At 43.8% G+C, this 20,563-nt stretch overlaps 1 protein-coding gene across 1 annotated transcript; it reads left to right on the plus strand.

Annotated features, from left to right (window-relative positions):
• Positions 1-4,313: 4,313 nt before the first annotated feature.
• Positions 4,314-15,823, plus strand: RBM7 (RNA binding motif protein 7). Its single transcript, XM_075840134.1, has 5 exons — positions 4,314-4,488; positions 9,952-10,114; positions 11,128-11,224; positions 13,068-13,167; positions 13,602-15,823. The coding sequence occupies exons 1-5, from the start codon at positions 4,399-4,401 to the stop codon at positions 13,914-13,916; spliced, it is 765 nt and encodes a 254-aa protein (XP_075696249.1). The 5' UTR covers positions 4,314-4,398; the 3' UTR covers positions 13,917-15,823.
• The last annotated feature ends 4,740 nt before the right edge of the window (positions 15,824-20,563 follow it).

Genomic DNA, 20,563 nt, shown 5'->3' on the forward strand with positions numbered 1-20,563 from the left:
GGCTTTGTGTGGAGCTGTCTACAGTGGCTGTGTGTGGCGCTATGTACAGGGGAGTTGTGTGTGGAGCTATCTACAGAGGGGCTGTGTGTGGCTCTATCTACAGGGGGGCTGTGTGTGGAGCTATCTACAGGGGGGCTGTGTGTGGAGCTATCTACAGGGGGGCTGTGTGTGGAGCTATCTACAGGGGGGCTGTGTGTGGAGCTATCTACAAGGGGGCTGTGTCATGCGCTATGTACAGGGGGGCTGTGTGTGGAGCAATCTACAAGGGGGCTCTGGTGGATGATTTTTCCATTGACCGGTAGCAGAGTCACACAACTGGGAAAAAAAATCCCCATCATGTAACTCTGCTACCTGTCAATTGAAAAGTCATCAACCACAGGGTCTCCCTTGACTTTCATTGTTCTCAGCCTTTAGGTTTGTCCTGCAGCTGCCGCCGTGATGAGCAAATGTTATACCCAAGATAGGAAAAGTAACATAAAGACGATATAACCGGAGCCATAATATTGGTGATATCCATAGTTTTTTTTTGTAATTGTAAGTCTATAGATCTGCAGTGAGAATATGATCTTGTTATTTGAAGAAGGATCTGGCCGTGATTTGATGTGTTTATGTGGGATATTGGGCATGGTTAGGGGTGTGGCTTAAAATTTCCCTCTTTTCCGAATTCAAAAGTTGGGAGGTATGTTGGGGAGTACCTGGGCCAGTGAACCCAAATGGCAACAGGACTTGTATGCAGAGGGGAGGCTGCCTCCGAGGAGGGGACTCACCAGGTCGTTCTATGCAGTCCCAGGGTGTATGGCCGCAGATGGTGCAGGGAAGGATCCCTTAGTGGATCCAAAATGGTGGCTGCGACCATCGTGAGCTGCCATGAAATGGCCGACCGTGCCCTCCCTGAGGCTGGCAAGCCGGGTTAACCAAGCTCACCGACCCTATAGTCCTGGGCCAGTGATTTGAGGTACTGTTGGTGCTCCGAAGGAGCTGCAGAAGATGCGGTGGCCACCCGAAATTTAGGCCGAGGCTGCAGGTCCGGCGGTAGGCCCGCAACAAGAAAGTCGTCCAAAATGACCAATTCGTCCAAATTGACCAATTCCAACTGTTCAGGGGGCAACAGGGACCCCAGATGTCGCCACCGGAGCGGCGTGCAAGGTAAAAGGCAGTATGGATGGCCTCCGATACTCCACATTGTGCGGAGCCCTCACTATGTGCGACCTTCCGGTTCGTCATCAAGCCACGCCCCTCCTGGCATCATAGTTATCTATGACGCTAGGAGTAACTGTCCCGTACTGTAATCATGTTTTCAGTACGAGACAGTAGTTACGTGTGGAGGCAGGGACTCCTAGCGTCATAGACAGGGGCGTAGCTAAAGGCTCATGGGCCCGGGTGCAAGAATTCAGCTTGGACCCCCCTACCCCTCCCCAACACCACCATCATCATCAGACCCCTGCACGCGCCTATGCCCAGACGCCTTGCCCAACAGCCCCCATAGTATAATGCCCCCACACAGTATAATGCTCCCATAGCCGCCCCCACACAGTATAATGCCCCATAACGTATAATGTCCCCCCATAACAGCCCCATACCGTATAATGCTCCCCATACCAATTATACAGTATAATTCCCCCCCCCCCGCAATATCAGCTCTCCATACAGTATAATGCCCCCATATGTGCATAATATAAAAATAGCATAATTACTTACCTATCCCCGTTCCCACGTCGAGTGGAGGATCCTTTGCCTCCTCCGGTCTGTGCTATGAGTGACTCAGCGCAGGCAGGCGCGATGATGTTGCTACATCCCGCCTGCCTGCGTCGAGCCGCTCAGGGCACAGTGAATGCTGGATCAAGGAGATGTCAGCTCCTTGCTCCAGCACTGATTGGAACCGGGACCTCGGTGAGTGACTCACGAACCCCCAGGGGGACGCGACCCACAGTGTAGGAATGCCACAATACCAAAATGTGGACTTCGATACCGATACTTCGTTTATTTTGCCAACAGTAATAAAAAAAAAAAAGTTCTTTCGTTTTCTAATGTGAGGCGCGAGGTGTGATGAACATTAATAGTAATTAACCCCATCATGTTTCTCAGTCATAATGGGTTAATGTGTAAGGTACATGATGGGGTTAATTACTATTAATGCGAGGCACATGGAGGTTAAATTCATCATCGCACCTTGTGCCTCACAATTAGGCCCCATGCACACGACCGTAAATAACCTCCATTTTTGCGCAAAAATTGACCCATTCACTTTCATTGAGCACGGACACATTTCCGTAGCGCTACGGATGGGTGTCCGTGCCGTAGAAATGTTCCGAAAATTATGGAACATGTCCGTTCTTTTGCATTTTGCGGGGCCATGCTCCCATACTTTGTATGGGAGCACGGCCCGAAAATGCGGGTGGCAGTCGGCGGCCGGACGGGCCCGCAATCACGGGCCGTGATTGCGGGCACGGTCGTGTGAATGGGGCCTAAGTGATAGAAAGCAATTTTTATTTTATTTTTTTACAGAGTACACATCATAAATGATGCAAAAAAATAGTTGTGCAGGTTATTACGGCTGCGCCAATACCGAATGTGTATGTTTTATGTATTGAGACTTATTTTAATGTTTATTGTAAAAAAGGTGTATGTGTATTTTTTTTATTTAACATTACTTTGTTTTTACTTTATTTTTAAACTTCAATGTACTGGCATATATCAGATATGTGCCAGTACATCAGCCTGTGTACAGATAGTACACAGGCAGTTGTTAGGACATACCTCAGTATGCCCTACCAACAGGAAATATGGTAGGACAGCCCTGGGGTCCTTCAATGGACCCTGGGCTGTCTGCCCATATATGGTATGTCCCTCAATCGCGTCACAGGGAATTCCCTGTGATGCGATCCAGGGGCATCCCCCCTACTCATTTTCCCCTGAATGCTGCAGTCAGCTTTGATCGCAGCATTCAGGAGAATAGCAGCGGAGATGAGAGGTTTCTCTGATCTCCGCCGTTATAGAGCGGGGCTGCGGCTGTGTAATACAGCCATTGCCCCGCTCCTGACAGGAAGTGCGCGCGCGGTCAGCATGAGGTGATGCGGCCGGCGCTGCACTAATGAGCGGCGGCACAGGCACAGAAGACAGAACATGGGGGTGTTTTGTAGCACGCCCGCCATGTTCTGTCTTCAGTGCCGCAGATCATTAGTGCAGCGCCGGCCGCATCGCATCATCCTGATGGAGCGCACATATCAGGACACAGGAGCGGGGCAGTTACTGTATTACACAGCCGCAGCCCCGCTCTCATAGTAATGTGTACTATACTGTATTGTGCAGTTTGCGGTGGAGGGGGGGCTATGATTTAACGCCCCCCCCCCTCTCCACCGCAAACAACACAATACAACACAATAGATTACAAGGCATCACAACACAATACATTACAACACAAAACATTACACTGCAGCTTACCTGGAGTCCTCCGCACCGACTCTTCTGCTCTGTCTGGAAGACGTGTCACATGACAACACGGTCACATGGTACACTAAGTGTACCATGTGACCGTAACTGCGACCGATACGACCCCTATAGCTACGCCACTGGTCATAGATAACTATGATGCTAGGAGCCCGGCTCCCTGGTGTGTGTTTAGTCGGGGGAAAAGCGGCCGACATACAGACCGTATATCACAGCCTGAACACGCTCGTGTGAATCCAGCCTAAGGGCTTGTTCACACGTTGCGGAATTGCTGCGTATTTTCCGTCTGGAATTGCGGATAGAAAATACGCAGCAGAATACAGTAGCAGCAAAGTAGGTGAGATTTAACAAATCTCATCCACACGCTGCGTAAAATTTCTGACCATAAACTGACCTGCGGTGCGTATTTTTCGTACCGCAGCATGTCAATTCCTGGTGCGGAAATTGGACTGAATTGCTACGTTTTTCAGAGATCTCCCAGCATTGAGAAAAATGCCGCAAAATCATTTTCTGCAGTAAAAAAAACACAGAAAATGGTGCGGTTTTTCGGCAGCGGAAATCCTGCTAGTTTCTGCGGAATCGCTGCAGAAATTTTCTGCAACTATTCAGTTACGTGTGGACAAGCCCTCAGAGAGAAAACTGGAGAAGCCCATAGCAACCAATCAGATCCAAGATTTAATTTTTTAAGATACTCTTTGGTAAGCGTAACTCCACTTTTCCTTTGCCCTAGAATTATTTAATGCAACTGCACGGCATGTGGCCGCCTTGATGAATTATGTCACTGTCAATATTACAACGTGCACTGGGGAGACGTTTTACATTGCGCTGACGCCATCATGCTACTCCCATGTTGCATTCCCCGCCCCTTTTCTTCATAAGGGTCATGTGATAGAGTGACGTAGTTCCTGGAGCGGTCGCTTAGTTGTGTCGTCGTTTATCCGGCGTAAGAAGATGGGGGTTGCAGAGGCGGACAGAACCTTGTTCGTAGGAAATTTGGACCCGAGAGCTACAGAGGAACTCCTGTTCGAGCTGTTTCTGCAGGTTAGGAAGCGATAATGTATCGCTTAACGTCTAGTAAGAAGAGTCCCTGCGATTACTCTATATCTCCCTCTGTTGTGGTGGGCCGGTTGACGAAATACAATGTTTTTTATGTAGTGGATATGACGGAGGTACTGTACACAACACGTAACTATGATAAGTCTAGAGTAATTCTCCCTTTGTCCACAAGATGGCAGCGTGGACTCTACAGTAGGACATACACCAGCAGACGTCTCGCACAGATGTGATTGTACTGATAAATGGCTGGAAGCATTGGCTACTGGAAATCTCCATGCGATCTAATCGGACCCTGTGCCTACTAAATGATGGATTCAGTCTATTTAAAGTTGTGCAACTAATCTAATTTAATAATTAGGACTTGTGCACATTTGAAGTCTTCATTCTACAGAGTATATTAAACATACTAGCTGCTTAGGTGCTTTCTCACCCCCTAAGATGTGGCATGCTGAGAAATGTGCTACTAGTTGTCTGGACAAAACCTTTCCTTCCCTTAATACATGGCAGATTCTTTGCTGCCCCCTTTTATGAGCTTGTGTTGAGGACGTCCCTGTTACACGTCATGAGACCTGAACTTGTGTAGAAATATTAGGGGAGATCTATCAAAACTGGTGCAAAGGTAAAGTGGAGTAGTTGCCCGTGGCAACCAATCAGATTCCACCTCTTATTTTTCAGAGGTCCTTTGGAAAGTGAAAGCGGTAACCTGATTGGTTGTCATGGGCAACTATTCCACTTTTCCTATGCACCAGTTTTGATGTATCTCCCCTTTTTATATAGGACTTTCCGTAGATCCCTCATAAACATGTTCTGCCTCTAGTATTACAGCTCGACGCACGAGAGAAGATGGCACACATTTATGTATATAATACTGGAGTGCCTGATATAAAGCTGCTTTCACGTCATAGGTGGCACAGGACGAGGCTCCATTTCTTGTATATAGGATAGGAGATTGGGCCCGCGCGCCGTAACCACCTATGTTTGATGAGTGCTGTATGGTAGTATTGCAGGAAGGGGCAGAACGAGGTTGTGGTGTATGAGGCAGTAATGTCGGTGGGTAAGGGCCTGTTTACATCTCGGTTTTGCCCTACATTTATTGTTTACGTCAGAAAAATGTCTGACTTAAATGTTAAACAGCTATAGGGCTCAATTAGGGTCAATTCACACAATGCTTATTACGTGCGTTTTTTTTCCTGCGTGGATTTGTGTTCAGCAAAACTGCAGCGTAATACAGGACCAGCATAGACTGAGATTCCAGGAATCTCCTGTCCACGCTGCAGTATTTTTCTGCACGCAAATTGACCTGCGGTGCGGATTTTAAAATCTGAGGCATGTCGATTTTTTATTTAGTTCACGCTTGCGAATTCTATATGCCTGGTGCTGAGGAAAATCCTGACCAAAACCTGCAGCATGAAAACGTGCTGAAAAAAGCATCAAAAATGCATGATTAGGTGCGATTATTACTTGCGAATTTTCTGTGTATTGCTGCGGTTTTTGCGCCTATTTTCCACAGCAAAATACGGAAGGTGTGCATGTAGCCTGACCGAGACTAAGAGTGTACTCTTTTTATACGTCGGTATACCTTTTTTATTTTCCCCAAGGATGGTATAGCATAGTAAGACCGCATTACTCCATCCTGAGGAATCCAGCAAAAGAAGATTTAACGTGCGGTATACGTTTTAACATGAGAGCCCGTGTGTGACGGATGCCCCTGTATGGCATCCCTCACAGGTGTACGTTATACGTGTAATTCGGGAAGCTGTGGCCATCGCTGTCCAAATATGCACACTGATGTCAGCAGCTTCCCTATGCCGGAGTTCCCAGACTGCGCATCAGAAGCAGTCTTGCCCCGAACTTTAACCCTGGGGAAGCTCCATATTAGGACAATGACGTCAGGGGCTTCTCCAGTGTCTGTGTCCCCGGCCGGAGTGCTTCCGATGCATTATAAAGCTCTTTACATCTTGGTCTATATATTATCAGTGACATCAGGAGCTTCCCCAGGCACACCGCTTCAGGTAGTGCTCTGACTGGGGCATTCGGGCGAGGTATCCCGCTATATGCCTGTACAGTGGGATATGTTTTTGCCTTCTGTCAGAGCGGTATAAGTCTACCTCTTGATGTCTAACTCCGACGGAAGGTAAAAACGTAATGTGCACAGGCCCGATGTCCTGCATAATACATTTCTACATGTAACTGCAGGTACACTATTTGCTTTTCTTATTTGTTCATGAAAAGCCGTACTTTGTATAAGCACAATGGCCACGCATCCAGTTCTGTGTTCTCGTGAGTTGGTGGAGACTTGGAAATACACAATGAACCTTATACCAGTCCTGATAATCTTTTACTTTTTTCTATCCTTGTTCAGTCTTTTCATAGGGACGTTGGGAGGAATTTCTTAAGACCTGGTTTTTCAGACGCCAGTATCAATCTAAATGGCGCTAAGTAAGATGTGCCTAATAAATTAGGCTCATCTTTGGTCGTATGTGCATCAGATACTCCAATCTAGCTGGAGAAGATTTGCACTATAATTTACGCTAGATGCTGGCGTAAGTTTCTCGGACTGCTGAATGCCACGCCCTCCACTAAGCCCCACCCACTCTTTAGCATAGTGGTGTGAGCGCCATAAATGCCTCAAAAGTCCAATTTTTACTGCCACAAATTGTGACTTGAGACTCGCTTCATTGTATGGTTTCAGGTCAACATCAATGTTCACATCTTAATTGTCTTAAAGAGTATAGGGGGGAATTTATCAACTTTTCTACGCCCGTTTACTGGCATAAAAACATTGCAAATGCATCAAAAGTCACAATCTGCGCAAAGAAAAAAATTTCCATGCTACAAACTTAGCGGAAATTATAGCAGAAATCTGCTCCGGCTCGCACCTGGTAAAGATTTTGCTCTGTGGCGCACAGCCAGCTAGAGATGTGCCTATTAGTGCCTAATTTATTAAGAGGTGTGCGTCTCCTTCTAAATTAGACGCATTTTACTCCACCGCTTTTTCTGTTAAGACTGGCATACGAAGTGCCGTTCATAATAAATTCCTCCTATACTTTATATCCGGGGTCTCAAACTCGGCAGGGTAAATGGGCTGCACATAGAAAAATGGGAAGTTGAGGAGCAGCATTACTTTAAAATTTGGTACAATACAAAATTATTGTAAAATCAATTCGTTATTTGAACTACTATAATAATACTACATTACTATAATACTACACTGCTAGAATAATACTACACTGCTATAATAACACTACACTGCTATAATAACACTACACTTCTATAATAATACTACACTGCTATAATAACACTACACTGCTATAATAATACTACACTTCTATAATAACACTACACTGCTAGAATAATACTACACTGCTATAATAATACTACACTGCTATAATAACACTACACTTCTATAATAACACTACACTGCTATAATAACACTACACTTCTATAATAACACTACACTGCTATAATAACACTACACTTCTATAATAATACTACACTGCTATAATAACACTACACTTCTATAATAATACTACACTGCTATAATAACACTACACTTCTATAATAATACTACACTGCTATAATAACACTACACTGCTATAATAACACTACACTGCTATAATAACACTACACTTCTATAATAATACTACACTTCTATAATAATACTACACTGCTATAATAATACTACACTTCTATAATAATACTACACTGCTATAATAATACTACACTGCTATAATAATACTACACTGCTATAATAATACTACACTGCTATAATAACACTACACTGCTATAATAATACCACTACACTGCTATAATAATACTACACTGCTATAATAATACTACACTGCTATAATAACACTACACTGCTATAATAATACTACACTGCTATAATAATACTACACTGCTATAATAATACCACTACACTGCTATAATAACACTACACTTCTATAATAATACTACACTGCTATAATAATACTACATTACTATAATACTACACTGCTAGAATAATACTACACTGCTATAATAACACTACACTGCTATAATAACACTACACTGCTAGAATAACACTACACTGCTAGAATAACACTACACTGCTAGAATCACACTACACCACTGCTAGAATCACACTACACCACTGCTAGAATCACACTACACCACTGCTAGAATCACACTACACCACTGCTAGAATCACACTACACCACTGCTAGAATCACACTACACCACTGCTAGAATCACACTACACCACTGCTAGAATCACACTACACCACTGCTACATTGCTATAATAATAGCGCTAGGTTTAAACTTAACGGAAATTTTCGAGTTTACTCCACGTGCTTATTTAACAATCCAGTTTGTGTCGCTAAATGCAGTCTGTCTGCTTAGTTGGCAGTGTTTGGCAGACACACAAATGTTAAGATTGGGCAGCCCCTTTTTAGGGAGAGGGTGTTGCGGTGGCCCCTAGAGAGGGTGCCACACACCCGCATGTAGATCGCTTCATTGGGGCTCCCTCTAGAAATGGAATCCCCAGCCAGAGTGTTGCTGACAGTGACTTCAGGGGCTCCTCCAGCAGAGGAATAACCGGGCCAGAGCCTCGGCAATGCTCTGGCTGGGGATTCCATTCCTAGAGGGAGCCCCACTGGAGCGATTCACAGGGAAGGGGGGGGGGGTAGCGCTGTCAACAGGGTTGGGTGTGTGGGGTGCTATCTACAAGGGGGGTTGCACTATCTACAGGAGGCTGTGGGGCCATTGCTTACCTATCACCAACGGTCCAGCAGTGCGGCAAAGGGACTGAGCTCCTTTATGACGTCATGAAGGAGCGCTGGCACGCTCCTCCTTCGGCCTGCTCTCTCCTCTCCTGAGGGAGCTTCGGTCCCCTGCAGGCCGCAGATGACAGCCTCAGGGTCTGTGTGTTTTGAGATTTCTGGTTTATATTGTATATAGGTTTGGATTTGTAAAACGTCCCTATTCAGACTGGAAAAGGCTATGAAGCCATTTATATCAATCAAGGACGGATCAGTAAAAGTCATTGATCAAAATCTACTAAGCAGCTTACCCCAGGTTTATGGTAAATTAGCGTCTTTTCTCGTCACTCCCTAAATTTTGAGACTGACAGAAAAGCAGGGTGGTCGTAGTTCTGGCAGCATCTATGAAGAAAAGTAACAGAAAATAGTGCAAATATTGCCACACATCTCTGCCTGCTGCGTTTTTGCAGTACAAATTGTGTCAAAAAATGTAAGACGCGTTCACTGTTGAATGTATTTGTCGCAATTCAGGTTAACTATTTTTTACTGAAATGTTATGAGTTTCATTTATTTCTAAGACTAACTACTTTATTTTTTATTTTTCTTGTATATCTTATATCACTTTACAGAACTGCGCTAAGGAATTATAGCAAAGATTAATATATATATCTCAATCTCTCTTTTATAATTGTCTGCTTGATTTTTCAGGCTGGTCCTGCATTGAGTGTTAAAATCCCGAAGGACAAAGATGGCAGTTCAAAATCATTTGCTTTTGTAAATTTTAAGCATGAAGAATCTGTTCCCTATGCAATGAATCTGTTGAATGGCGTCAAACTGTTTGGAAGGCCTCTGAAAATCCAGTACAGATCAGGTAAACGGGTTGTCTGTGATGTCTGGCTTATAAAGATGTCATGTAATTGTAGGCCACAAACACCTTTGCAAGGTCTGTAAGCTGTAAAACACTCAAACATAACGGATTATATCAGGTCAACAATGCAACAAGATTTAAGGGGTTGTGAACTACCGGACAACTGATGACCTATCCGGTGTATAATCAGTACATGATCTGTGGGGGTCGACACCTGGACCCGAAACAGTTAAGCCGCTCCGGCTGCCCCTGGGCACAGTATGTCCATCCCGGAAGCAGATGGCTCCAGTCATAGAATAGTGGCTGATCTGCAGTACTGCAGCTCTGCTCCTATTCAAGTGACTAGGAGCAGAGCTGCAGCACGGCCGCTATGCAATGTACGCAGCCAACTGCTTCCGGCTCCGTACATTGCGTAATGTGCCATAACATCCGTTGCCCGCAGGCCACTGGAGCAGCTGATCGGTGCAGGGTTCGGCTGTCGGACCCGCACCGATTATATACTGATGACCTATCTGGTGGATAGGTCATCCGTTGTCCAGTAGTGGGAAAATCCCTATTAATGTTTTGTTTGTGTGCATTGTAAATATCATAAACCTCTAAAAACCAGAACATGGCTTCCCTCCTGAGCAGAGAAGTGACTGCTGGTGAGGACACTCAGATATAAGGACTCACTTGTGCCAGGGATGTGACCTCTGCCAAACGGGCAGTTCTTTGTACCTTGGGCACTGTAGAATACAACTTGTCCAATGTGAACTACACCGCACTATGGTTTGTATACTGAGGTTGGTGTCTGTTGTACTCTGCATCTAAATGACATTCTCAGTTACACATATGTAATCTATAGCTTGAGTGTCCGTTTCATGTTCACAGCCTCTTCGAACATCCACTTTTTTTTTTTTTTTTTGTCTCTTCTGGCGCACAGCTATTTTGCAATTGTTCCAGTATATATTTAGGAGGGTTAAACCAGTGAGATGCAAACAGAAAACCATTTGTTGTCTTTACTAATATTTTACTAGGAAGCAGTCATTCATCTCAAGATGCGAATAATGCCGCATCCTCGCCACAAGGGAACAGTGGCTTTTCTGGAAATGGTCCATCATCCAATGGCAACAGGTAAGATGAATCCTGCTGGATGTGTTTAGAGAAACCTTTTAGTTCTTAACATAAAAATCATATGCCAATTGACCATTGTAACCTCTTCCCCAATTGTTGTATGACTTGTAAAACCGCTTTTATTAAGCAAACATTGTAAAGTTGTCCATGGATGCAACATTTCTACATTTCTAGCATTCCAGGTGTATGTGTAGTACAAAAGCTGCAGGTGTCTGCTTCAGATATGCTGAGCGTTGTCACACATAGTCCAATTTATCCATTAACAGCTGTGAAGTGTTATCTCGGTTGGTCAGACATCTTAAAGCGTAACTGACGAAACGGCAGTTTCATAAAAACTTTTAACATGTCAGAAGTTTTGATTGGTGGGATCCGGGTGCTTAGACACCCCTCCCCCCACCGACTACTGTAACGAAGCGGCAGAAGCGCTCAGCCGAGCACAGTGCCCCTTTCAGATGTGATGGGATAACTTAATTTATCTGAAGACGTGCTCATATTATATGAAGCCAGTCTTCAGCTAACTCAGTCTTTCCGAGAAGATTGAAGTTATCACATTACAGGTGAAGGGACACTCTGCTTGGCTAAGCTCTTCTGCCCCTTCGTTAGAGCGATTTGGTGGGGGTCTCCGCACCCAGAGCCCCACTAATCAAAGCTTCTTATAAGTTTTAGCAAACGACCGTTACTTTTTGACCATGTTCACACACGGCGGATACACTGCATGGATTTCCGGATGAAAAACTGTGCTGCAGTTTTTCGGACGGAATCTCCACTGTGGGAAACAGTCAATGAAAACCAATACAAAAAAACCTGTTTAGGGTATGTGCACACGATAACTGGCTTTTACGTCTGAAATTACAGACGGTTTTCAGGAGAAAACAGCTCCGTCGTTTCAGACGTAATTGCTCCTCCTCGCATTTTGCGAGGCGTCTTTGACGGCCGAACATTTGAGCTGCTCTTCATTGAATTCAATGAAAAACGGCTCAAGTTACGTCCAAAGAAGTGTCCTGCACTTCTTTGACGAGGCAGTCCATTTTACGCGTCGTCGTTTGACAGCTGTCAAACGACGACGCGTAGATTACAGGTCGTCTGCACAGTACGTCGGCAAACCCATTCAAATGAATGGGCAGATGTTTGCCGACGTATTGGAGCCGTATTTTCAGGCATAAATCGAGGCATAATACGCCTCGTTTACGCCTGAAAATAGGTCGTGTGAACCCAGCCTTATACTTGCACTGCTCATAGCGACGCTTTCTTCTGTTCTTGTCCAGGCCAGCTTCCTGAGGTGATGCTGCAGCCTGTGATTGACAGCAACAGTCACATGGGATAAAACGTCATCCCAGGAGCCCACACTGGGCGAAGAACGGAAGAAAGCGTTTTTATGAATTGCAGCTTTTTTGCCTCAAAAGTTTAGGTCCTTCTGCCACTTAGGAATTCTATGTAGCTGTTAGTGATTTGTTTAAAAGTGTTTTCCTATCTGGACACCTACTGCTCAAAATTCAGGCCCACTGGCGATAAGCTGATCATTGCAGGCCTGGTAGCGGAAACCAGTGGTAGGGAGAAGCTGCTGAAAGCCATATATTGTCTGACTGGTTCATGGCGCCCATTCAAATGTATTGACAACCTTGAGTGGGAGCCCCCCTTGTAGCATCTTTAATAGAAAAGGGAGTAGTTGACCCCCTTTGACATCCATATGACCTTTAAAGGGTGTATGAACAGTGGTTGTCCTAATGGGAGTTTACACTGTAAGGAACTTACTAATAAAGAATACCAAGTGTGTGAATGTAAATATATAAAATAAAAATAATCCTAGCTTAATTGTATTGATGATTTTATGTTTTCTTTCCAGACATGACTATAATTCCAACATGAGACACGACCACTCACCGCCTGTCCCAAGCTATCAAAAACAATACTCTTCTCCGGATAATCTTCAAAGACAGGCAATGGTGAGTGCGCAAAGGAAAATATATATTGTTCACCTAAATAATATATAATGGGCATAAAACTGATAATACGGCCTTACGGCGCCGCACACCACTTATGACTTTTTTTTTTATTTTTGGCATCTGAAGCCTGACGGACAACTGATGAATCGGATGCCAAAACTTTTCCCATAGCAAAGCATGGGATTAGTTCTGGCATCCGTTTCCCTCCAATGTGTCTGCACCACACCAGAGGGGAACAAAACCAGATTGTGGAGGGGTCTTACTGGTTAATATTGCTCAGTTTGTCTTTTGAAGTAATGGTTTCTTTCTATGGCTGTTCATGTAGAAGGTGAATTTTACTTTTACACAGCAGGGAGACCTTTTTGTTTTTTAACCTTTTTTCTTTTGCCCATACAAAGTATCCCAACCTAACTTTTTATTTGTTTCCTTTCCAGATGAATAGCTTTTACAGACAAGGATCTACTCATGGATCCAACACGGAAATAATGACCCAAGCTAATTCCTCCCCATCGAATTACCCACCCTACTCCAGTCCGTATAATCCAAGCTCCTCCCACTCTGCGCCAGTGCGTTATGATTCCTCCTCCAGCCAACGAAAAATAAGGAGCCAAGTCAGTCATCCATATCAAAGCCACAATTATCAAAGCGGTAGAGACGTGTACTACAGGGGGAATGAAGAGGAGTACTACTATGAGGGTCCCAGTTCTCACGAGAGAAAAGATCCTAAAAGGCGCCATAACCGCTATTAAAGCGCCATGTTTAAACCTGTAAAGAGATCTGTGTGATGGAGTCGCTTACATGGTGTGTTCAAAAAGAAAATACACTTGAGTCCAGTATAAGGTTGAGGACAATGTACACACCATTGTGGGAAAATGCTGATGTCCTGACCGTTCTGTTTTTTTATATATATTTTTTTTAAACTATTTTATTATTCAGTTCAGCAAAAAAAAAAAAAAAATTGTATTAAGTTTCAAAAAAAATATATAATAATCTAAACTTTATGTATACATAAAGCTACACTTTAATGTTTATACTCCTGCCTGGTTTAGACATGTCCCATCTCCTGGTGTTCTACTGCATCCTAACAAAATGTAACTGAAAATTGGTAAATCAGTGTTGTAGTTAAAGGGGACGTTCACTTTTCACTACCAGGTTTCTTGAGTAAGGCCCCACGGCTGTAATTTTGATCTGTAATTACGGATTAAAGTACGGACCCATTTGTTTCTATTGCCCAGACACCTTCCTGTATATAATTACGGCAAGGTGTCCGGGCCGTAGAAATGACCCGCAAAAAAATAGGACATGTCCTGTTTTATTTTTCATTTTACAGACCGTGCTCCTAGACTCTATACTGGGAGCATGGCCCGCAAATGCGGCTGCTCGTAATCACCGGCCCAGATTATGGGCACGGCTGTGTGCATGGCGCCTTAGATAGCAAATTTTTTTTTTTCCATAGCCGCATCTATTTAGCCAGCTTTTAGTATAAGTTGCATACATAAAAAATCAGTATGAATAGGGACTACAGAAACCAACCTATCCGCCCATCATGGCTCCTGAGATATGAGCTGAAGCCTAAATTAAAGCAACCACCCTGTCCCGGAACAACATTTTAAATATAATGGGAAATATGGAGTAATATCACACACTGCCCTCCAATTGTACCCCTCTGCCATGGAGCCGCTGTTTTAGGGTCCCCTTTGTGCTGTCCCAAACTGGCTGCAGCGCTTCTCGGACTACCAGTCTGAGACCATCCCACTGTTCCCGAATTAGCCAGAGCTGCTCACATGTGCAGTTCTGTCCAATCCGTGAACAGAGGGAGTGCCTTCGACTCCGTCTCAGAAGTTCTGTGGTGATTTTGAGACAAGAGGGGACCCTGAAATGGCGTATCCATGGCAGAGGGGGCAACTTGAGGGCACCAGGTCACACTACTCCATATACCCCATCATATTAATAATTTTGTCCAGAGACCGGAGGGTCGCTTTCAGTTGTGCCGTGGAAAACAGGTGCCCCGCCCGATCCCTGGTTGTTAAATGTGAACTTTCCCTTTTTGAATGGGTCTAATTTAAGGCAAGCGCTATATATATATAAAAAAAATAATCTTACCTGGTGGTATCATGTAAGTATTAATCTTGTTTGTATTCGCACGTCATACGTAGAAGTAGAAGTGACGGTGGTATTGTTTCTGTTTGTTTTCTGAATCTTTTTAGATTTCCCTTTTAAATTCTTCTCAGGGTTTTTTATAATGGAGATTTGATAAAATGTAAATGCAATTCTGCTAAATCAGTAACACCTGCGGTTTTTGCCAGATTTTATGTAAAATTCACTCTGATACAGCCCTGACAGTAAAGGTTCTCAGTATTTCTAGACTATTATGTATTATACAGATTATGGAATTATGCTCCGTAAAACAGAAGTGCTGCGGGGAAAATACTATGTCTTGTAGTACGTGTTCAGTCCACTGTATAGTAAAGTCTATTGTAGCACTCGTGTTGTATCGTGCCGTTGCCTCAGCCGTCATTTACAGTGAATGAGTATTCATAGACGTGTCACAAGGTGTTAATGTTAATCTCTGCCTGTGGTCAATGGTGTACAATTTAGATTTATAAACCATGTTGGACTGGTATGTACAGAGTGGAATAAATCCATATGCATCTTCTCCGCTTCATGCTTTGTTTTTTTACTATAGGGAATGGGCAACTTCCTAAAGTACATACTAAAGGATGTGTGCGTGTATATACCACTCTCCTACATTGTGTGGTCCCTCTGTGGATGCTTCCGCCGTGATGTCAGGGGCTTGCCCAGAGCTGGAGTCCTGGAGCAGACCCGCTTCTAGCACTCTGCCTGGGATTCCAGCTCTGCTCCTGACATCACTGTCCATACATGGACAGAGATGTCAGGGGAAACCTCAGAGCTGGAGTCCCTGGCAGAGCGCTAGTAGGCTCTTCCTGGGACTCAAGCTGTGCTCCTGACATCACTGGGACTCCTGTTCTGGGGAAGCCCCTGACATTATTGTCGATGTATGGACAGCGATGTCAGAGGCAGTCCCAGAGCAAAGCCTATACTAGCGCTGTGCCCGGGTCTCAGCTCTGGGGAAGACCCTGACACACTGTCCATATATGGGCAGCGATATCAGAGAATTCCAGAGTCCCGGAGCAGAGTCTATGCTAGCGCTCTGCACGGGACTCCGGCTTTGGGGAAGCCCCAGACATCACTGTCCATTAGTGGACAGCGATGTCAGGGAATTCCAGAGTCTCGGAGCAGAGCCGATACTAGCTGTTCTTTGTCCCGCGGGCCGCAGATGACAGCCCCAGGGGCCGCATGCGGCCCGCGGGCCGTGTGCTCGAGACCTCTGCATTAGTGCATACGACTCATGTTTTTACGCGTGCATGTTTTAAAGAACGTGTTGCGTAAAAAAAGAAGCGTCAGGGCACTTTGGCATGTGAAATGTGCCAAACGGGCTCGATTTCCATAGTCAATAGGAGTCCTAATTGCCAAAAGCATGCAAAAGTGCTTTACAAAAGACGCAAGCGGTTTTGCCGCATTTGCACGTTTTTTTTTTTTTTCTGAGTGCCGTGTGAACAAGGCCTAATAGTGACGGTGTTTTAGTCCAAAAAGAGCGTCTAAACGCTGTAAGACCGCTACACGCACACCTTGCTGAACTTTATCTGGGAAAGTCCACAGCAAAACCGCAGATAAACACGTAATTTGCAGATAAAATCCGCACTGGATATTGCGTTTTAATGCGCGCATTGTATACTGCTAATTTTTTTTCATAAACTTGTCAGATACAATTCTGAGATGGAAGCGCAAGATAAATTGGCATGCTGTGGATTTTAAACGCACTGCAGACCAGTTTTTACATGTAGAAAAATTCAGCAACGTGTAGATGAGATTACTTGGGGCTTCGGTCACTGTTGGTACAATATTACATTCGGATTTGCTGCAGAAAAATCTACGCAGCATATCCGCTCGTAATATGCATGGAGTGCATGTGGCCAAAATTTACTTTTAGTCACGTATACTGCTTAGTTTCAATTCCCCATCTTTTTGGTTTCTGGCGACAACTTCTATCCCCTGAGGTATCTGGCAGTGGCTTATTCCCCATTTAGGTCTTCCCCGGGTAATTATAGACCAGTAAGCTTAACCTCCATCGTGGGGAAAATGTTTGAGGGGCTATTGAGGGACTATATACAGGATTATGTGACAGAATAGTATTATAAGTGACAGCCAGAACGGTTTTACTAAGGACAGAAGTTGTCATACCAACCTGATTTGTTTTTATGAAGAGGTGAGCAGAAGCCTAGACAGAGGGGCCGCTGTGGATATAGTGTTTTTGGACTTTGCAAAGTAAATTAAGGATTATAGTTTTAGAAAGTATAGTTTGTAATTGGATTGAGAATTGGCTCAAGGACCGTATCCAGAGAGTTGTGGTCAATGATTCCTTCTCTGAATGGTCCCCGGTTATAAGTGGTGTACCCCAGGGTTCAGTGCTGGGACCACTATTATTCAACTTATTTATTAATGATATAGAGGATGGGATTAATAGCACTATTTCTATTTTTGCAGGTGACACCAAGCTATGTAATATAGTTCAGACTATGAAAGATGATGACAAATTACAAGAGATTTGAACACACTGGGTGTTTTGGCATCCACTTGGCAAATTAAGTTTGACCCCTTGCCGACCACCCCACGTAGATTATCGGGCAGCACTGGTCCTTTTGCCTGCAGCCCATTAATTTACGTGTGCTCCTAAGGGTATGTGCACACACACTAATTACGTCCGTAATTGACGGACGTATTTCGGCCGCAAGTCCCGGACCGAACTAAGTGCAGGGAGCCGGGCTCCTAGCATCATACTTATGTACGATGCTAGGAGCCCCTGCCTCTCCGTGGAACTACTGTCCCGTACTGAGAACATGATTACAGTACGGGACAGTTGTCCTGCAGAGAGGCAGGGACTCCTAGCATCGTATATAACTATGATGCTAGGAGCCCGGCTCCCTGCACTATGTTCGGTCCGGTACTTGCGGCCGAAATACGTCCGTAAATTACGGACGTAATTAGTGTGTGTGCACATACCCTAACAGAGCACACAGGTGCTCCCCGCAGCCCGGCATCTCTCAGTACAGGCTGCTACTAGCAGCCTTAGTACTGGGGGAAAACATCGGGTCGGATCACAGAGGTGATCCGAACCGATGAACCCCTTAATTGCGGCAGTCAAATGGACCGCTGCATTTAAGTTGTTATAGCAACATCGGTGCTACGCGATTACGGGTCCAATTGCTATGGCAACCGGAAGCCTAACAAAGGTTTCCGGTCTGCCATCTATGGAAGGCGATTAGGTCCTGCCTAATATGCCTCCTGTCAGTGTGAAACTGACAGGTATAATACCCTGCAATACGTAAGTATTGCAGGGTATTATAACAACAATCGGATCTTCTAGTCCTTAGAGGGACTAATAAAAAAAAGTTTCAAAAAAATGTAAAAGTAAAATGTCAAAATAATAACTATTTAAAAATTGCCCCTTTTCCCCTATAAAGTCCTTTTTTATTATAAAAAATATATGCATAATTAGTATTGCCGCGTCCGTAACGGCCTGAACTATAAAAATATAATGTAATTTATCCCGCACTGTGACCATCATAAAAAAATAATTTAAAAACCGCGATCCACTGGTTTGGTCCTGCAGGGGCTCTGCAAATGCGACATGACACCCAAAACCCTATTGAGTAAACTTGAGCTCCAATAGCCAAATAGCGCTCCTTCCCTTCTGAGCCCCGTTGTGTGTACAAACCGTTTATTACCACATATGGGGTATTCCTGTAATCAGGAGAAATTGCTTTATAAATCCTGGGGCTCTTTTTCTTCTTTATTCCTTGTACAAATTGATAATTTCTATGTTTTATTTGAAAAAAAATTAGATTTTCATTTTTATGGACTAATTCCACTAAATTCAGCAAAAAACCTGTGTGGTTAAAATGCTCACTTAAGCCCTTGATGAATTCCTTGAGAGGTGTAGTTTGCTAAATGATGTCTTTTTTGGGGTGTGGCCACTGGTTTGGCCCAAGACCTCTTCAAACCGAGCATGGTGCCTAAAATATATTCTAATAAAAAGGAGGCCACAAAATCCTCTAGGTTCTCCTTTGCTTCTGAGGCCGGTGCTTCAGTCCAGTACCACGCTATGGCCACATGTGGAATATTTCCTAAAACTGCAGAACCTGGGCAATAAATATTGAGTTGCTTTCTCTGGTAAAGCCTTTTGCGTTACAGAATTTTTTTTATTAAAATGGATTTTCTGACAAAATTTTTTTTGTAAATTTCACCTCTACTTTGCTTTAATTCCTGTGAAATGCCTAAAGGGTTAATAAACTTTCTAAATGCTATATTAATACTTTGAGGGATGTAGTTTTCAAAATTGGTTGACTTATGGCTGTTTCTCATATATAACGCCCTCAAAGCCACTTCAGAACTGAACTGGTACCTAGAAAAATAGGTTTTGTCATTTTTATTTAAAATGTGAGAAATTGCTGCTAAAGATCTAAGCCTTGTAACGTCGTAGAAAAATAAATGGACGGTCAAAAAAAATGATGCCAACATAAAGAAGACATATGGGAAATGTTAATTAGTAACTATTGTGTGTGTGGTATTACTATCTGTCTTACAAGCAGATACATTTGAATTTAGAAAAATGCTAATAGAAAATTTTCTCTAAAGTTTGGTGATTTCAACAAACAAATACTGAATTTATTGATAAAATTTTTCCACTAACATACAGTACAATATGTCACGAGAAAACAATCTCAGAATCGCTTGGATAGGTAAAAGCATTCCCATTTATTACCACATAATGTGACATGTCAGATTTGGAAAAATTGGCTGCGTCCACAAGGCCAAAACAGGCTCAGTCCTGAAGGGGTTAATGTAGATAAATGTAAAGTTATGCATCTGGGTACCAACAACCTGCATGCATCATATGTCCTAGGGGGAGCTACACTGGGGGAGTCACTTGTTGAGAAGGATCTGGGTGTACTTGTAAATCATAGACGAAATAACAGCATGCAGTGTCAATCAGCGGCTTCAAAGGCCAGCAAGATATTGTCGTGTATTAAAAGAGGCATGGACTCGCGGGACAGGGATGTAATATTACCACTTTACAAAGCATTAGTGAGGCCTCATCTAGAATATGCAGTTCAGTTCTGGGCTCCAGTTCATAGAAAGGATGCCCTGGAGTTGGAAAAAATACAAAGAAGAGCAACGAAGCTAATAAGGGGCATGGAGAATCTAAGTTATGAGGAAAGATTAAAAGAATTAAACCTATTTAGCCTTGAAAAAAGACGACTAAGGGGGGACATGATTAACTTATATAAATATATTAATGGCGCATACAAAAAAT

This window comes from Rhinoderma darwinii, chromosome 10 (assembly GCF_050947455.1).
Source record: "Rhinoderma darwinii isolate aRhiDar2 chromosome 10, aRhiDar2.hap1, whole genome shotgun sequence".
Lineage (NCBI taxonomy): Eukaryota > Metazoa > Chordata > Amphibia > Anura > Rhinodermatidae > Rhinoderma > Rhinoderma darwinii.

Bases quoted from the DNA above. Each gene is read 5' to 3' on its own strand.
- RBM7 (XM_075840134.1), top strand. From the start codon at position 4,399: ATGGGGGTTGCAGAGGCGGACAGAACCTTGTTCGTAGGAAATTTGGAC. The intron at 4,489-9,951 runs GTTAGGAAGCGA...TTGATTTTTCAG, and splicing joins TGTTCGAGCTGTTTCTGCAG to GCTGGTCCTGCATTGAGTGT. The intron at 11,225-13,067 runs GTAAGATGAATC...TTTTCTTTCCAG, and splicing joins CCATCATCCAATGGCAACAG to ACATGACTATAATTCCAACA.